At 35.8% G+C, this 19748-nt stretch overlaps 1 protein-coding gene across 26 annotated transcripts in view; it reads right to left on the bottom strand.

Moving 5' to 3' along the window:
* CACNA2D1 (calcium voltage-gated channel auxiliary subunit alpha2delta 1) overlaps positions 1-19748 on the bottom strand; it is a 500040-nt gene that overhangs the window by 377009 nt on the left and 103283 nt on the right. For all 26 annotated transcript variants that reach the window (XM_035253974.3, XM_035253976.3, XM_078342985.1 and 23 more), the window contains exon 3: positions 14130-14246. In XM_035253974.3, coding sequence (XP_035109865.1) covers positions 14130-14246 — 117 coding nt within the window. The remainder of the gene's footprint in view (positions 1-14129; positions 14247-19748) is intronic.

Genomic DNA, 19748 nt, shown 5'->3' with positions numbered 1-19748 from the left:
AAGCAAAGACAGAAGTTAGACATACCTGAGTATAAAACCTCCTCTACCTGAGACTTAAGAGTGGGATGGGTGCTGGGTGTGGTAACTCATACCTATAATTCCAGCACTTTGGGAGGCCAAGGCAGGCAGATCAGCTGAGGTCAGGAGTTCAAGACCAGCTTGGCCAACATGATGAAATCCCATCTCTACTAAAAATCCCATCTCTAAAAAAAAAACACACACACACACACAAAAATTTGCCAGGCATGGTGGTGCACACCTGTAACCCCAGCTACTTGGGAGGCTAAGGTGGGAGAATAGCTTGAACCTGGGAGGCGCAGCTTGCAGTGGGCCAAGACGGCACCATTGCACTCCAGCCTGGGTGACTGAGCAAGATTTCATCTCAAAAAAAGGAAATAAAATAATAAAATAAAATAGAGTCTTACCAAAAAAAAAAAAAAAAAAAAAAAAAAAAAAAAGTGAGATGGTTTTTGCCTCAAAATGTAACAGAAGATTACACATTATAAGAAGACTGTGTCTTATCTTCAAACACAATAGCATATCTTCCTCATAAGGTTATTCTGAAGATGAAATTTGATACTGCGTATAAAGCACTTCCCACAATGACTGGCAATAATCATCTCAGCAACTGAAAGCCATCAGTATGTGCCAAGAACACTAAGCTGTATACACATACACACAAAATGAGATATCCTTCTAAAAACAATGCCAGTGAAATTTTAGTGTACTCAGAAGAGAGAAAAGAAAACAGGTTTAAATTAGACAATGACACTAATGTTAGGAATCATCTCTTAAAAACCAAGCTGGCTGAATGCGGTGACTCACACCTGTAATCCCAGGACCTTGGGATGCTGAGGCGGGTGGATCACAAGGTCAGGAGATCAAGACCATCCTGGCTAACATGGTGAAATCCTGTCTCTACTAAAACTACAAAAAACTTAGCTGGGCATGGTCACATGCACCTGTAATCCCAGCCACTTGGGTGGCTGAGGCAAGAGAATCATTTAAACCCGGGAGGCGGAGGTTGCAGTGAGCCAACATCATGCCACTGCCCTCCAGCCTGAGTGACAGAAAGAGACTCCATCTCAAAAAAAAAAAAAAAAAGAAAAAAAAACAAGCTAAGCAACAATAATGGGGTTTTACAATTGTGGAATCTTAATCACTAAAAATATTTGAGAAAAGAACAGCTAACTCCCTCACTCTGATGGCTTAGACATTCAATTGCATGAGATGAAAAGACCAGAAAACTGAAATTCTAAAATTTCATTAAGATTTATGATTTTGAGCTGGGCATGTTGGCTCACAACTATAGGACCAGCACTTAGGCCTGGGAAAGACTGGAAGATCCTGCCTCTACCAAAAAAATTTAAAAATTAGGCAGGCATGGTAGTATGCGTCGGTAGTCCTAGCTACTCGGCCCAGGAAGACTGCTTGAGCCAAGGAGGTCAAAGTTGCAGTGAGCCATAATAGGACCACTGCACTCCAGCCTAGGTGACAGAGTAAGACCCTGTCTCAAAAAAATAATAAAAATGAATTTTAAAAAGATTTATGATCCATGATACTTTAATTAAAGAGACAGAGCATTTCATCATTCTAATGGTAAATTGTGTCCAGAGATTTTAAAGAAATCAGAGAAAACTTATCTTGCAAATGCAGTTTTTGACTTTAGAAGCTTTAAAAAATTATGAAGAATAGATCCAAAGAATACTTGTGTATATAAAAAAGCCAGGATGGCTTTGGGCATATCGCAACAGGCTTCTGCTTTCGTGTCATTCAGTAAAAGTTAGCAAAAGAGGAAGGGTTAGGGTTTATTTTATTCTGTGGGGAGAATAATAAGGGGTTAAAAAGGAAAAAGGAAAACTAAACATCAAGAGATTAAAAATAAAGCTAACATTCAGGAATCAGAACACCACTTTTAGTTAACTCTATAAGTAGCTAAATGTTAAATGTTAGCAAACATCACTTCATCAGATTGTCTTTGAATTTATGGGATACCATGAAGTTCTCTTTAAAAATTCCATTATGTGAATCAAAGAGGGTGGCCTTGGATCAGCACTGTTTCTCTATTTATTTTTATCCAAAACACTATTAACCAGCACATTCAGATCAGAGTGTATCAGTGTATCTGTTGAGGCAAACTTGCTATTTTGTAAAAAAAAAAAAAGTGAAATGACATATGATTTTTTTTTTTGGCCTCACTTCGGAATTATCTTTCAACAATCATCAAGGATTTCATAGACTCTCAAATCCCCAAGTAAAGTTTGATGACTATCACCATAGAAACAATGTTGTCCAAGTAGCTAAGAATCCCAAGTTCTGGTTCCAGCTCTACCCCTAACAACCATGCACAGGACCAGCCAGCTTTGGTGCGTGTGAGACCTGTGTAGTCAGACGGGGCTGAAAGACTCAGTGAGGACTCCACACTCAGAAGGATCCCATGCTTAATTTCATTCTCTGATGCTGACATGGTGAAATTCTAATAATTTCTTAATAAGAGCCTCACATTTACATTTTATACTAGGCTTATTATGTAGTTTTTGCCTGTGTAAGTTTTGCAAGTCACCTGAACTAATTCTCATTTTGCCTAAAGTTAATTACAAACCCAGCACTCCCCTTCTCCCATGCTGTATTACCAGAACATAAATTATACTTTAGATACTTCTTTCGGATCCTAAAGCCAACTCAAGATTGAGTATAAGAATCTTATTTCCAAAAGATGTCCTTTAAAAGACAGAGCCTATCACTGTTGCCCCAAACCTTTCCTTGTCTGACCCTTCCGTTAAAGAATTAGGTGTCTAGGCCAGGCACGGTGGCTCACGCCTGTAATACCAGCACTTTGGGAGGCCGAGGCGGGTGGATCACAAGGTCAAGAGATCGAGACCATCCTGGTCAACATGGTGAAAACCCTTCTCTACTAAAAATACAAAAAATTAGCTGGGCATGATGGCGCGTGCCTGTAATCCCAGCTACTCAGGAGGCTGAGGCAGGAGAATTGCCTGAACCCAGGACAGGAGGAGGAGGTTGCGGTGAGCCGAGATTGTGCCATTGCACTCCAGCCTGGGTAACAAGAGCGAAACTCCATCTCAAAAAAAAAAAAAAAAAAAAAAGAAAGTGTTGTTTAAAAACAGTTCACTGCTAACCCTAAAGTAATATATTAATCAGAACAAAATATTATAAAAATTAAAATGCTAAGTGTGGTAGACAGTATCAGCACATATAGGTATATGGATCAATCTCAGCATCAACTCAAGAGGTCGTAAACACAGCACTTAGTGTTTCACCATCTCTTCTGTTTGGCTCCAAATTCCTACCATTATAATTATTTAAGACTTAGAAATCTATAAAGATGCTGCTCCAGTGTGTAATATAATAGAGGAAATGTGATGGTGTATCTGGGGCTTTCCATTTACCACATTAACAAATGATATCAAGCAGGACAGGCATCTCCCACTTAAGCAGTAATGTACTTCAGAAAAATCTGATGTTTTGCGTGAAAATTCTGATAGTCTATTGTTTATTAACCAAAACAAAACAAAAACAAAAAAACTACATAGTGTTTTTGTATCAACCCAAACCCTTCACAACCAGCTTTTAACCACCTAAAGAAAACAATAAAATATACACTTATCAATGCCAAGTGCATAAATGTTACATTACATGGATAAATGTTACAAACAATATATTAGGGTGTAAAGGGCTACAAGCATCACTTCCTGCTCATACAATGAATAGGATGTTAACAGACAGTGTCTGTAGGCCCTACTTGGCCTTTCAATGTCAGCAGAAAACGTGACATCTTGGTGGAGACCCGGCCTATATTTCAAGGCGTCGCCCCATGATTCTGATGTTCTACTAACGGTAATGCAAATCAAGAAACTTCTCACATGTTGTTTTGTTAAAAACATTAAGATTGGAAGATGTAATGTAAATAGGTGCCTTGTAAGCATCAGCAAAAAGCAAAGCAAGAAACATAAACATTTAGTGAGAGCTCAGTCTAGTCTGTGCAGATTGGATTTCAAAAATCAAGAGGCATTTCACTGGGCAACCATTCATTGGAAAGACATTCTGCAGGTTATGTCTGAATTTTATTCAGTAGCTAAACTACACTCTAGGTAGGTGTTACAAGCTGTAGGGCAAGCAAAATAAATGACGTTGCTGACTTTAAAGGACTTAAATATAATGGTACTATGGGACCTCAGTAGAGTATAAATATGGCTTTCTTAGTTATAATAGCTACATATCAACTGGACAAACTGCTTTGATTTAATTGGAAAAATGATGGACAAATAAACTTTGGCTAAGATTATTGAGATGTCATAGAGCTGAGAAACATGATGCAGCCACCGAAAAGTTAGAAAACAGAAATACAAGAATTCCAGCCCAGATCTCTCACTCTGTGTAAGATTTGGTGAAGTCATTTAATCTTTCTTGGTTTCAGCTGTGCACTGTAAAGATTAGATGAGTTGATGTAAGCTTTTAAAGAAATGAGAGGACACACAAGCGAACACCAAGTATTTCTGTAGATATAGCAGATCCTCAGATAACGTCGTTCTGTATGGTATCCTTTTGTTATAACACTGATGAACAGAAACGAAAATCAATACCCAGTTGGAGCATCATCTGTTTTGAGTTTGCACATTCTCCCCACATTTGTAAAGGTTTCCTCTGGGTACTCCAGTTTCCTCCCATATCCCAAAGATAGGCACATTAGGTAAACTGGCATGTCTCAATTGTCCCATGACAAGTAGGTGTGGGTATGGGCATGAGTGCACACAGTGATGTGATGATGACCTGTCCAGGGTAGGTTCCCATGTTGTACCCTGAGCTTCTAGGAGAGGTTCTGGTGACCCAACACTCTGAGCTGGAATAATTAGATAAATAATACTCTGGAGGCCGAGGCAGGAGAATCACTTGAATCCAGGAGGCAGAGGTTATAGTGAGCCAAGATCACGCAACTGCACTCCAGCCTGGGTGACAGAGAGACTCCGTTTCAAAAAAAAAAAAAAAATCTTACTTGTTCATGCTAATCTTTCTTAAATGTAGATTTAGCTCATATTTATTTCAGTGTTTAATAACAGAAGTTTTTCGTGCTTATGTAAAAGTTTAGTGATATTTTTGTGACCAGAAATATGCCATGGACACTTCACATTTGCTTATATCAATTAGTCAGTGGTAAAACTGGGTCTGTTATATGGCATGTCATTTAAAGTCACAGTTTCTACAAACCCATCAATGATGTTATACGCAACTGGGTTTGAATTCTTTGCTAGCTGTGTAAGCTTGGGCAAATTATCAAACATCTCCAGGCTTTCATTCTCTCATGTGTACAGTGGAAACAATTATATGTACTTTGCAGAACAGAAATAGTGTTAGAAATATATGGAAAGTGCCTAGAAAGGATCTGGACCATAACAAACAGTCAATAATTGCTAATGATTCATTTCCTCCTTACCAGTAAAACTCCATAAACTTTCACTCTTCGCCATCTAAGTAACCAGCTCATTCACTCATGATTCTAACTTGTTTTCACCCAGAACACTTAATTTCTTAAATTTCTGTCCTTTACCACAACTCTTTTTCTTCACTTGTCCTTAAAAAAATTATACTTTATCCACATAAAAATGTCTACTCCCTTGAACTCTTATTTCTTGACCATTATCAGAGCCTATCTAACAAAGTTCCCGGTTTCAAATACTTCAACTACTGTTGACTATTCTCAAATATCCTTGATGTTTACAGAGTTTACTTTGCCGAGCCTCAATCCTAGATGGATTCAACAGTCTTTTCATTCTATTAGGTTGGTGCAAAAATAATTGTGGTTTTCTACTCTTCAAATCACACCAAGCGTTGTTAGAGAAAGCTGATTTGATTATGAATATAACTGCTACATTGAAAGGTGGGACTCCATATAAAAAATGCCAACAGAAAACAGTGTTTTCTTTCCTCTCCACTGCTTCTTTAAAATGAATTTTCTTTAGACCATCTTCTGTAAAATTCACATTAAATGCTGAAAAAGTCTTGACATAGACATCAATTGGTTGGATATACACTGTAATTGAGCGTTCCCCCAATTTTGTTCAGAGAAGCAATGGCCTAGCTAAGACTGTATTTCTTATCCCCATTGTAGCTAAAGATTGTCCAGTGAGATAGCCACAGAAGTAACAGAGTAGGATTTCTGAAAATCTCTTGAGCTACCTACATACATATATCTTACCACAGGAGGAAAAATAAATCCACACTCTGTTTAAATGCCCTTTTGTTGGTTTGTCTATTAATCATATTTGAACACAATATTACACCTTACAGGTTCCCTAACTTTTTCATTCACTATTGTATGTAAAAGCATTATTGCTAAAATTAGTCTCAGTTAATCAATTAAAATATCTAGTCTGGAATAAAAATCAAAAGTCTAAGCTTAATGCAAAATTCATTTAAATTCTCATTACCAGGTTAGTACTGCTTCAGACCGAGAAATTTCAGATGGGGAATGTGGTAAGGTCTAGGTCCACTCTCTGAGTTTTTCCTCCTGATTTCATCTTAACTATAACTATATATTGTTACTCTCTGGGGCTGATGGATATTCAACACTGACTTGTTCCTTTCTTGAGATATTTTCCCAGTTGTATGGGGGTACCCAGGACATTCAATTGCAAAGCCACACTTCTGACTGTCATTTACACCCCAGCCCCTCATCTCCCATCTGACACTATATTTCTACCCTCTTTCTGCTAAACTAGCTTTGTTCCTGGCAGGAAGTCCTATTGGGCCTGACCAGCTCCAAGTCCAAGAGCAGCTCCATATCACACTGCCTTGTTTTGTGTGTAAGTTTGTGCCCATTGATGCCATGTCTCATTGCCCTGTCACCAGGTAAACATGCTAAAAGGAAGAGCCTCAGCACTTCCCTTTTAGCATCCACAGGCCTCTATCAAATCCAAATAAATAACAGTAATCTCAATTTTACAAAACAAATAGTGGATTACCTAATCTCTTCACCACCCAGACTCCAAGAGAAATGTATTAGCTCTCTAAGTAATCTTCTCAAAGACATTTACACTAAGATTAAAGAGAAGGGTAAGCACACTTTTCTCCTGGGAGAAAGCAAATGGCACAATATTTTATACTTTTTTCAAAGGAATTTTTCTCCTGTTCTCTTTAACCTGGATAATTTATACCCTCCAGATAGATTCTGGATTAATGGCCAAAATAAACACAGCCACATAAACACACAGTTTTCAGAAAGTTCTTTCAAATTCATATGTAGCTTGGAACCTCATTTTTAGAACATGAGGGTGTTTTATATTTTCTGATTCTTCTCAGTGTTAGGAAGGCCCTAGATATTATTCCTCAGTAATTTTACTTACCCATAATCAACTCCTTTCACCGTTTCTTACTTTGCTGTCCCAAATCTTCAACAAGTCCCCATGAACTTTCATAGCCCTTCAATCTCTACATATAATATCCCTTCTACTTGGCCAAGAGAAAAGTGGTCATCATTGTGACTTTTAAATTTTCTCTACCTGCAAAATCAACTGTCTTTATTTACATTTAATAATATTCCTTCTGTCCCAAGCGAAAGATTCCACCATCTTTTCAAAGATAAATTACATGACCTCAATCTCTCTGTCTGGTTTTTCTGGGATCATCCTTCAACATTCAGACTATTTTTTCTTATTTTCAAATTTCATATATTTCTTCTTTTCTAGCTACAGGCATGCTTATATGTCCTCCAGTCTCAAAAATAAACAAGAAATAAAAATAGTCTTCAGTAGTAATCCACATTTTCCTTCACTGTCCTACGAAACCTCCATGAAAATGCAGACAAATTTCTTGCCAATGTCTCACTGTCCCCTCAGTCTTTAACACTACAGCCTCTATTCCATTCCAATACATTCCACTGAATCTGTCCTCACAGGAGTAAACCAATGGCTTCTAATAGCCAAACACAATTAATTTTTTATTCTTCTTTGAGTCTCTAAAGAATTTCAAAATTCCTTAGTGGATCCCTTTCTCACTTCTATGGATCAAATTTTTCTTGAGTTCTTTACACGTTTTTTAGTTAAAATCCCTAGAGATAAAAACCAGAAAGCTGAATTTTCATAAAATGTTATTGGCACTACTGACAAATAGAAATGATATAGAATGACTGGCCTAACTACTAAAGAAACATTAAAAAAAAAAACCTATTTGGTTAAATAACAATAATCTAGTACTTCTAGAAAAACAAAAACAAAACCTGCTTTAAAAATCTCTTGAAAACATTTATCATTTTCCTCTTTTTGTTATCTAATCATAAGTTTAATATCAAGGTTGAATTAAGAGTTGGAGTATATTACAGTATTTAAAGCTTCAAAATAGATTGTCACAGCTTTAACTAAAGTTACCAGGACAACCAGAAGGAGACAGAATATGCCATAATTGGAAAGTATCACCAGAAAAAATTTGTTTATTATAACCTTGATCCTATTTCCTTTGAGCAAAATGCCTAGAGACGTTCATTTACTGAGCAGATCCCCTTGGCTGGGCTGGTTGATGAACAATGAGACCACTGATTTCATTACCTTCATCTCTCAGAAGGCAGCACTGGAGGTTGGATTGCTTTGTTGAAAAGCTTTCTCCTATAAATTGTTCATTAACACTTGCAGATATTTCAGCCTAGTTCAGCCTAGTTTATGATACAGCTAATTGATACATTATGAAATGCATGTTCATAATACTGTTAAATGACTATATCTTTTCTACTTCAAAACATTGTTTGATTTGAGATTGTTTAAGAATAATCCAATGATATTAGTCAGATAATCATTGTAGGGAGCCAGTTCCTGAGACATAGATGTAACAAATGTCAGAAAAATATTCATTTAGCAGATACATCTTGGAAATAAAATGGTTCAAATTATAAATGTGGGTTTAGAGGGGAAAAAACTGGATTTTAGACAGAAGTCATAAAGTTGAATTCTACCACTACCTAATGCTAGCTATACAGTCTTGGGTAAGAACATTGGTCCTCTGAATTTCCTCATTTATAAAATAAGAATGTATAAATGTTTAATGTGTCTACTTCACACAGTTTCTGTAAGGGACTAATGCATATGAATCATCAGAATCATAACATGATTTTATATAGTAAAAATCCCCCCCGCCAAAAAAGCAAAATTGCTATCAATGACACAGCAACTAAAATTTTTTGATATCATTTTATCTTTCAGCTCTTCCTAAGGCTGGTAAATGGAGCTGATCAAAAGACCAAAGCACAAAGGAGTGTAAAAAAAAAGTTGAAATAAGTAAAGTCAAACATATGTAAAAACACAAGCTATAGCATAAGGTAATAAGTTAAATTTGACTTTTTAATCAACAGGCTATAAAAGATAGGATAAACGATTTAATGCTCAAGTACATAAAATCTGTGTTGATGCAGGCACATTAACAATTATTGCAGATACTAAAAAAGCAATAATTTTACCAAAAAAAAAACCCACTCCAGTTGTTCATTTCCTTTTTTCAAAAGCCTGAATCTAACTGTTAAATTATTTAGTAGGCATATAAGAAAACAAACAGTTACACTTACTTTTCTTTCAGAGTGATTACATATATATTTCCAGAGGTATCTTATGTTGACCGAAGAATAATAAAGGTTTTAAACTTTTTCAAACTCAAATATCAATGAAAATTGTTTAAATACCATATATTTTCTTTTATTGAATCATTCTTTTGAAAATGGTTAATTGATATAGGATTCACGGAAAAATTAATCACCTTCCAGAATATTCTTTCATCTGGAACATCCAACACTTATTCAGTACGGATGAATAGCAGTTTACAAAATACTAATTAGCCATCATTTCTTCCTTGTCATGATTATACGCTTCCTTAGGTCAAAAAATGTATTTGTGTAATAAGTAGAAATGCAGATCTTAAAGTGAGACACATCTGAATTTGAATCCTTTCACATTCTTGCTGCTCAAAGTATGGTCTTTGTACCAGGAGCGTAAGCGTTACCTGGTAGCTTATGAGAAAAGCGCTATCGCCATCTTGATCTACTGAATAAAAATCTGCATTTTAACAAGAGCCCCAGGTGATCTGTATGTATATTAAAGTTGAGAAGCACTGGCAAACATTACTTATTAGATACATTTCCTTGGGTAAGTTTCAAGAACTCTCAAAGTCCCAGTTTCCTCAATGAAAAATGAGACTAATAATGGTGTGTATACCATAGTATTATTATGAGAAATAATTAGATGATGCTACTTAGTAACCACTCAATGAAGTCTAACTGGTATTAAGTTTTATCATCTAATTTAGATTTGTATATTCATGATATTTTCTACTATATTTACCTATGAAATTACATTAGTGTCCCACCCGGAAGAAATAAAGCTCCTTTAATCCAGATGCCTTCCCTGAGTATAAGCCTATGACAAAAATAGAAGCAAATTAACCATTTTTTTGCATTTACAATATAGTATAGCATATGTTTTTCCATTAGCCTCAAAATATTTCTCTTTCAAATAATTGTTTTCTATTTTTGCGTAATCAAGGAAGTTAAGCAAAGAATTTATTTTGAAAACAAACATGAATCTGTCTCCCTGAAATCAAATTGACCTATTCACTTAATTAGCCATGTGTCTTCAGTATTTTGTCATCATGTGCTTAAGATGGTCTACTGATCCCTCCAAAGACTCAAATAATGAACCAGGTGTCTTGAGTTTCCATTCCAAATGAGAAATAAGAAAGAGAGTCTCGATAGGATTATATTTTAATCCAAATAAGGCAAGATACACACCAATTCACTCCACAACCTTTTTTAAGGGACTATAATATCCAAATTACCTGCTTCCTAAATCCAGAGGAAAAATGTAGACTGATAAAATCAATATGAATAGAATCATTTTCCATTGTCACCTGAATATTAATCACTTCAGTAGATAGCAACTTTTTATTAGATACGTTTTTATTACAAACATTTACATAACTAAATGCTTTAAAGTGGCATTCTCATCTCCAAAATGGAAAATACTAATGCTTTGAATTTTCTAGTAGTGAAAGTTTACCTTCCTATGAATTACTCAATTATTATTCATTTATTTATTTATTTGTTTGTCTGTTGTTTTTTGAGACAGAGTCTTGCCCTCTTTCACACAGGCTGGAGTGCAGTGGCATGATCTCAGTTCACTGCAACCTCCACCTCCCAAGTTCAAGCGATTCTCCCTGCCTCAGCCTCCAGAGGAGCTGGGATTACAGGTACCTGCCCACCATGCCCAGCTAATTTTTGTATTCTTAGTAGAGAAGGGGTTTCACTATGTTGGCCAGGTGGGTCTTGAACTCCTGACTTCAGGTGATCCTCCCACCTCATATTCCCAAAGTGCTAAGATTAGAGGCTTGAGTCACAGAGCCCAGCCTGTTATTATTTTTAATTAAATGTTTCAACTTCTAGCAACATGGCATAACAAAAATTCCAACTGACATACTTGTTACATTACAACAATATCTTGGATATTTGAAGAAGCATAATATAAATATTTAGAAGTACCTGAGAAAGCACAGAAAATTTCTGAGGGCCAAGATATATACAAAACATAGTAAACAAAAAAAATCTGAACTCTGAGTGTTAAGCAAACAGGAAATTCAGAGTTGTATTGCAACAAATATCCATAAATGTACTGAAATCTATACAATAAGAGGAACCAGGCTGGGTGCAGTGGCTCATGTCTAATCCCAGCACTTTGGGAGGCCAAGGCAGTAGGATCACTTGAGCCTAGGAGTTAAAGGCCTGCCTGGGCAATACGGGGAGACCTCATCTCTACAAAAAATTTAAAAACTGGCCAAGTGGTGGTGCATGCCTGTAGTCCCAGCTACTTGGAAGGCTAGAGTGGGAGGACTGCTTGAGTCCTGCAGGTCAAGGCTGCAGTAAGCAGTGATTTTGCCACTGCTCTGCAGCCTGGGTAATCAAGTGAGATGCTGTCTCAAAAAAAAAAGAAAAAGAGGAGCTAAACTGAAGCTCCAGCATTGTACCTAACCAAAGATCATAAAAATTTTATACGAAAATTTTTAAAAGTTTATCAAATGGTACAAAATATTGCTAAATGAAATATACTATTTATAAATAGAAAGACAAAATATAATAAAGATATCAATTCTTCTCAATTTGGTCTGAGTCAATATAATACTCAAAATCCCAGTAGACATTTTCCTGGATAATTATATGCTAAACCTAAAATTAAGATAAAAGGTAAAAGTTTAAGAATACTCAAGATCATTCTGAAGAAGAATATAGCAAGGGACTTGGCCTATGTATTTAGTTTGTTCTCACACTGCTAGTAAAGACATACCCCAGATTGGGTATTTTATAAAGTTAAGAGGTTTAACTTACTCACAGTTTCACATAGCTGGGGAGGCCTCACAATCATGGCAGAAAGCAAAGGAGGAGCAAAGTCACATCTTACAAGGCAGCAGGCAAGAGAACATGTGTAGAGGAACTCACCTTTATAAAACCATCAGATCTCATGAGACTTAACTATCATGAGAGCAGTATGGGAAAGACCCACCCCCATGATTCAATTACGTCTCACCACGTTTCTCCCATGACACATGGGAATTATGGGAGGTACAATTCAAGATGAGATTTGGGTGGGGACACAGCCAAACCACATCAGCCTGCGAGATACTGAGCTTGACAACTGGAGTTCACTAGAGGAAGGTAAGTTATTTAATAAATGCCACGGGAAATTTTAGTGGAAAATTTAATTTGAAATGCAGCCTAAAATTATATATTCATATAACTTACAAGTACACTAAATACATAAATGCAAAAGAAAAAGTTTAGAATCATGTAGAATAAAATATATTAAATTATGTGTATAACCTCAGGGTAGGCAAGGATTTCTTAAACAAAACACTCCACAAAGCTAATAATTAAAAGAGAAGTTAACTTTGCATAAAATTAAGACCTTATCTTGTCAAAATCACAATAGAGGCAATGCACAAGGCACAAACTAGAAAAAAGATGTTTACATCCTCTAGAACTAAAATGAATTAGCATCAGGAATATATACCCTACAGATCAATTTTTTAAATGTGCAAACAATTTCACTGAAGAGGAAACAAAAAAGGTGAATGAATATACAGCAAGATGTCTCCCTCATTAGTAACAAGCAGAGGTACCATTTTACATGCATTCAACTGCCTATAATTAAGAAGTGTAACACTTCCACATGTCAGCCAGAATATGGATCAATGTGGGCTCATATATAGCTAGTGAAGGTCTGAATTCATACAATTATTTTGGAAAATAATTGTCATACTTTTGTAAAGCTGATTCTGTGAATACACTACAATCTGGCAATTCTACTCTCCTGTATTAACCCTACAGATATTCTTGCACGTGAGTACTAGGAGACTTGTTCAAGAAAATTCAGCAGCATTACTCATAATAGCATCCTTCTGGAAACAATCCAAACCATAATTTACCCATGGAAACTAAATGAAGAAATTGAGATGCATCCCCAGAAAATAATATTTAACTGAATAAAATGAATTAAATCTAAGTGCAAACATACACATAAATCATACAAACGTGTTAGTGGAGAAAACCAAGTAGCTGAAGACTACATACAGTGTGATATGAATTTGATAATGCCAAAAAGTAAGCAAACTAAAAAAAACTTAGTTCAGTAAAGCATTTTTGTGGGGCACAACTTTTTTTTTCTTTTTAGAAAAAAAATGACTACTTGAATGTCTAGCATTTTGGCCACCTCTAGCAGAGAGGGTGATGGAATAAGAGACTATAGAGTTAAAGATGATGATAATATTATGGGTTTTATGTTGTGTAAAAGACTTAAACATGTTCAATTTATTATTATATATCATGATGCACATCTGTATAAATATACATATAAGCAATTAAACATACATCATTAAAAATAATAGTAATATAAAAATAAATAATAATTAGAAATAAACTGAATAGGGGTCACAAAGAAACCACGATATCTCATCATTTATCAACATATCAGATGAACACAGTTACTAAGAAAAAGGAAGCAGACCAAAAAAACCCCTCAACAGGGCATGAAAAACAAACAATAGATAAGTAATAAAAAGTAATAAAATGAGCAGATCTGATTTAAACTCACCACCAGCGCTTTAGATCTGTTGCTTAGAAGTTTCTCAATATCCCTGGCTGCAATTTCTACCAGCTGGCGTGCATTATTTGGTTCCACAGTATACAAATCTTGATATTTCTCATAAATCTATGTGAAAGAAAAAAAACTAATAAGAACAATAATTATTTATTTAGCTTACAGGTTCCCATTAGAATGTATTTAAAACTATAAACAAGTGACTAGAAACACCACCCTGTTCTTTCTTTATCTTGATCTTTTTGGAGTTTGAATGTGTCAGGAAAAAAGACATATAAATATAAATTTGCTGTAAGCCCATCAGATTGCCAAAATAGAAGTTATGTTAACAGTCTGTAAAACATCTTGTACCACAATGGTCTGTACATGCAATATTGAGGCGTGGTGCTGTACTTTCCAATCTCGAAACTGGGTTTTAACTGTCATCAGCATCATAAGGGAAAGGGTAGCCATCCGAGACAACAGAAAGCAAAGTGGAGCATGGAAGGTCAAACCTGGAGGATGAGTGTGGAAAACAAAGGTAGGAGGAAGGGTTATGTACTATGGAATGGAGAGAGAGAGAGAGAGAGAGAGAGAGAGAGACAGACAGACATATAAAGCCCCTGCTAATGTTCATCTAGATAAGAAAAGGAGCTTTAGAGACAGTCCACTATAGAGGAGATGAAGGCCATTAAGGTTTTGGTTAGAACTGTAATGGTGTATTTATTTTTTATTATCAAATTAAATGTTGCTGTTGGCTGTTAATCATTGAATTAAACTATACTGAAATTAAGCTAAGTGGCAAAAGAAAAATTTGACTAACTTTCTGGCTCACCTTAGTGTCTATAGAAGGATATCCCCAGAGTGGCATAAGCTCCACCTGTCTTACACAGCCTGCACACTCTCAGCAAGAGAGGAAGAATTAAAGAAACGGGGGTTAGAGGAGAAGCAGTCAGTGTTTGTGGCTGGAGGGCTGAGCTGAGAAGGAAATCCCTTATGCATCCAACAGATGGGGTGTACATGCATGACTAAACCATCTTTGAAAGCCAGGACCTGGCAGGTTTTTACTGTCTTATGAGAAGTGAATCCAGGCATATACAGGAACCAGTTCAACCCTGCTTTTTTCTGGCACAACTCCAGCATGATGCTTTACTACCAACAGGTTCTACAGTCTGGTCCCAGCTGAGCACTGATAACACTGGTGAATATTGGCTTCAAATGGACATGGACACATACTACCATTTATTGACCACAGAGCATATTCATTTTACATGGACTTATAATTTTTATTTGAAATTAAAATTAATATTTCATAAAGATTTAAATCCATTTTTACTCCTAAAATTGACTTATTCACACTATGAGATTTTTCAATACTCATGTGAACTTTGAACTTGTAGGTTTTCACTCAAAGAATTCAAGGCACATTAATTTCCTGATAAAATCTCCATATTTGGATTCATCCAGGAGTCCTGCATTTTACCGGATTGCTTATGCTTTCTGCTAAGAGGTAGATTATTGATATCTGTTTTAAACACCCATGTCATCTATGAAGAACTTCATCCAACACAAAGCTTTCTCTTTCATTTCAGACTAAGATAAGATTCGGGAACGTCGATTAATTGATTTGAGGTACAAATAGATAAACCTCAACATCACTTTAATTGATCCAGGATATGTAGTTCTTTGCAGTAAAACCAATAGAGCTAATCGGTATGAAATGTATGTGCTTTGTACCATTAATATCTTGTTCATTTCTCAATGCAGTCTAACCTCCTTCCTGTGGTATAGGGAATACAATATGCTTCACAGTTGGAGATTAGTTCAGAAGTGCAATCTACACTTCAGGTAATGTCATTTATTATGTCTCTACATACATGTGCCAGACATATTAATTACATAATGCTTTAAGGAATAAAGAAATTATGAATCAGCAGAAACTATTTATTTCAAGTACATAAATATCTTCTCAAATACGTAAATTATATTCTCTCAAATTTTCCTTTTAGGATAATTTTTAAATATATAACAAATAAAAACAAGATCTAACTCACAAATAAATGTAAAATAAATTAAGTCAAAAAGCTTAAGTCTAGAACCCCCTAGTGCAAATATCTGGCTGCATTATTTTATATATAAAACCACAACTGAAATGCTTTCTTTGGTAATAAAAAAAAATTAAATTTATAACTTTCCACCAAAAAACTAGCTCTTGCTTCTGATTCCAAAGACTACAATCATGAGTCCAAAGACTCTTTATTGTCATGAGAGCTATTGCAAAGCTCTCCTTATATATATTTAGTAAATACTTTTCATAGTAGAAGGCTTCATATGGATTTTTATAATCATGTAATATATCTTCATAATATGTATATATTTCTAACTCTTTCCATCACTAAAATAAGACATATTTCTACAATATTTCATATATTCATATTTCAAACTCATCTTAAAGTACCTTTTCCTCTTCTTCAGTTTACTGTTTTACAAATAATTATCTGCTTTGCCATTTCATCCAATTTCTTTCTCGAAGGAAAAACAGCATGGTGGAAATAATATGAGTTTTTGGCATCAGAGTTACATTTCAATTATGCCAATTCTTTACATGCTGTGCAATACTGGCCTTTGTTTTTTTCCCGACTAGAAAGAACATAGCATATAGAAAGACTTCAAAACAGGATGCTTTTTCTCCTGATACACTCATATGCTTTGGTTTTTTTACGGTTCAACTTGTGCTCCCACCCTGATGTAAGTCTTGACAAAAAGCATACCTACCACCTGTATATTCTTCCTTTCCTACAATCTCAACCAACTGGCTTTAATGTACTTTCATTGTAACATTCAAAGACCAAGTTTCTCTGTGATGACAACATAGATTATGGTTTGTGTGACAGGCAGAAAAACAATAATCTATGTTCTAAATATCTTTGTTCTAATTAACATAACATATGCTAATTATCTGTGTTAACATAATCTATGTTCTAAGTCACTTTACTCTAATTAAGTCCACAGTTCCATCACAATTATACAGTTTTAAATAACTTCAAATGTAATATCTAAAAAGTGATAGTAATCATTGATATAATCGCTTAACAAAATTCCTAAAGAAACATCTTCAAAGTCATAATACAGATGCCCCAGAAATACTTACTCAAAACTAAATATGCTTCCAAGTTTTTAGATGACCTAAGATTTTTTAAGAATTTTTATTTAAAAACAAGTTTTTTAGAGACAGATCTCACAATATTGCCCAGGCTGGAGTGCAATGGCTATACAAAGAGGCAATCATCCTAGCACTTCTGGCCTCAGGTGATCCTCCCACGTCAGCCTCCCAAGTAGCTGGGACTACAAGTGCATGATACTGCAGACAGCTAGAAGATTATTATTAACAATCAGTTTTAGGCAGCTATTCTACATCACTTTCAGGTGTTTCACACATATCATATTATTTACTCATTTTAAGAAATCTATAATATACATGTAATTAACCACTTTATCAGTGAGAACAATGAGATGCAGGCTTTAGAGTTTCTGGAGGGAGTCTGAATCACACTTCATCATAAAAGAGCAAACCAATGACAATGACCAGAGCAGCCAAGGTGAATGGTAAGGTGGCATATTCAGGCAAAGTGAGTCTGCAATGCCACTCTATGCCCTGAATCTTCCTTGGCTTCGGCAGGATGTGGAAATTTAGAAAAGCCCTTTGAAATGAGCAAGAAAGGAACAAGGGTCAGTATGTCTGTTAGGAGACAGGCTCAATTCAGGATCAAAGAAATTCTACTGCAGAGGCTGAGAAATGAATAGTAAGAAGCAGAGGCCCAGCTGAAGGAAGATGGTAAAGAACCACTGAAACAGGTTGAGAAGATTGGCCAAGTTCTAAGCAGCGGTCAAGTTTCATATCTATGTCAAGAGAATAAAAGCAAGTAAATACACCAGACATTGTCACATAAGTTTCTCCCTACACCCAGGCACTGAGAAGCAAAGTCAAGAACATTAGAGAACATTGAAAAAGAGTTAGAACTTACTAAATCCTTAGTTAACCACAAAGGGCTGGTTTGACTTGAAAGAGGTCACCTGACCTTCAAGCAATGTGATTAATTTTTCCCTCCTAGGAAAGAGAATGGCCGCTCATATGCAAGTAAAGTTCCCTAAAAAGAAACAGTCAAATTTTTGCATATTAAATCTTAGGTATGTAAATTTTGACAACCCCATCTCCCAATACTTACATATGTACTTTCCTTCCATGGAAATTGTCTTAGACAAGCAATAAGATTTCTGCCATAAACACAGGCATCTTCCTGAGGGAAATTTTCCCTTTGACAGTCCCTGATGAAATAGGAACTCCCTTACGCACGGCTAGAAATATTCTAATGTATGGCCTTGTCCTTGACTTCTAACCAATTGTATCAGGACTTCCATCAGACCTGGAAGCAGTTAACTTCTGAGTCAATGGCATGTAAAGAGCCAGATACAAAAGACTTGTATACCTTTAAAAAAATGCACTGAGTTAATCAGATGCTCTCACGACAGGATGACCATTGGATGAAATAGCGTGGATCAAATTTAAGTAGAATTGGAACTGAAAAGACTAGCACGAGAAAAGCAGTATTCAGACCTACTGAGCAATAGAGGTGGTGGTTATGATAGACAAATAATTACTTCCCAAACATCTATAATCTGATCCCCAGAACCTGTTAATATGTTGTTACATAGCAAAAGGGAATTAAGTTTGCAGATGGAATGAAATATACCAATCAGCTGGCCTTAGAAGAAGAAGATTATCTTAGATAGTCAAAGTTAGTCAATGGAATCACAAAGGTCCTTAAAAATGAAAGAGGAAGAAGTGACTAAGGAAGAGTAAACCAGAGACATGGCAGCATCAGAAGAAATCAGGTCAACACTGCTGGCTTTGAAGACCAAGGGAAGGAGAAATGAGCCACAGAAAAGACTTCTCATCACTGGAATTGTAAGATAATAAAACTGCAGTTTTAAGCCAATAAGTTTTTAGTTATCTGTCACCATAGCAATAGAAAACTAACATAATGAGTTAGCTATGAAGAGCTCCCAGCAGACAGTCAACAATAACACCTTCTGAGGCTGCCTTGCCTCTGATCTGCCCTTCGTCTGATCAATCTATTTTCTAAATACCTTGAGTATTTGCTGAAACCCAGGCTCCTCCTGAGTTCACTCAAATTTACTAGGTTTTTTTTTTTAATAGAGAGGATCTCACTATGTTGTCCAGGCTGGTCTTGAACTCTTGGGCTCAAGTAATCCTCCTTCCTTGGCCTCCCAAACTGCTGGGATTACAGGAGTAAGCTGCAGCACCCAGCCTATTTTTTTTTTAATGAATAGGTCTACAATAAACTTACTGAATGATTCACTGTTCCTAAAATGCAAAATTCTAACAGAACCCCGTGTCTGAAGCTGCGATTAACAGTATGCATTATTTTGCATTTTCATTAATTCATCATTAATTCTGATGAATATGAAAGATAAGCTCCATTGTGAGCAACGTACAATTTCCATTAGGCTTCAGGAAATAATGAAAATAGTTCAAGGATATCCATTATTACCTTCATAATTGTGTGAGGCTCTAAGAAGAAAAATGACAGAAAAGCTAAAAATATCAAAATG

This window comes from Callithrix jacchus, chromosome 11 (assembly GCF_049354715.1).
Source record: "Callithrix jacchus isolate 240 chromosome 11, calJac240_pri, whole genome shotgun sequence".
In the NCBI taxonomy this organism is placed as follows: domain Eukaryota; kingdom Metazoa; phylum Chordata; class Mammalia; order Primates; family Cebidae; genus Callithrix; species Callithrix jacchus.
Note: the sequence above shows the minus strand (reverse complement) of the source record. Positions and strands in the feature narration are given on the sequence as shown.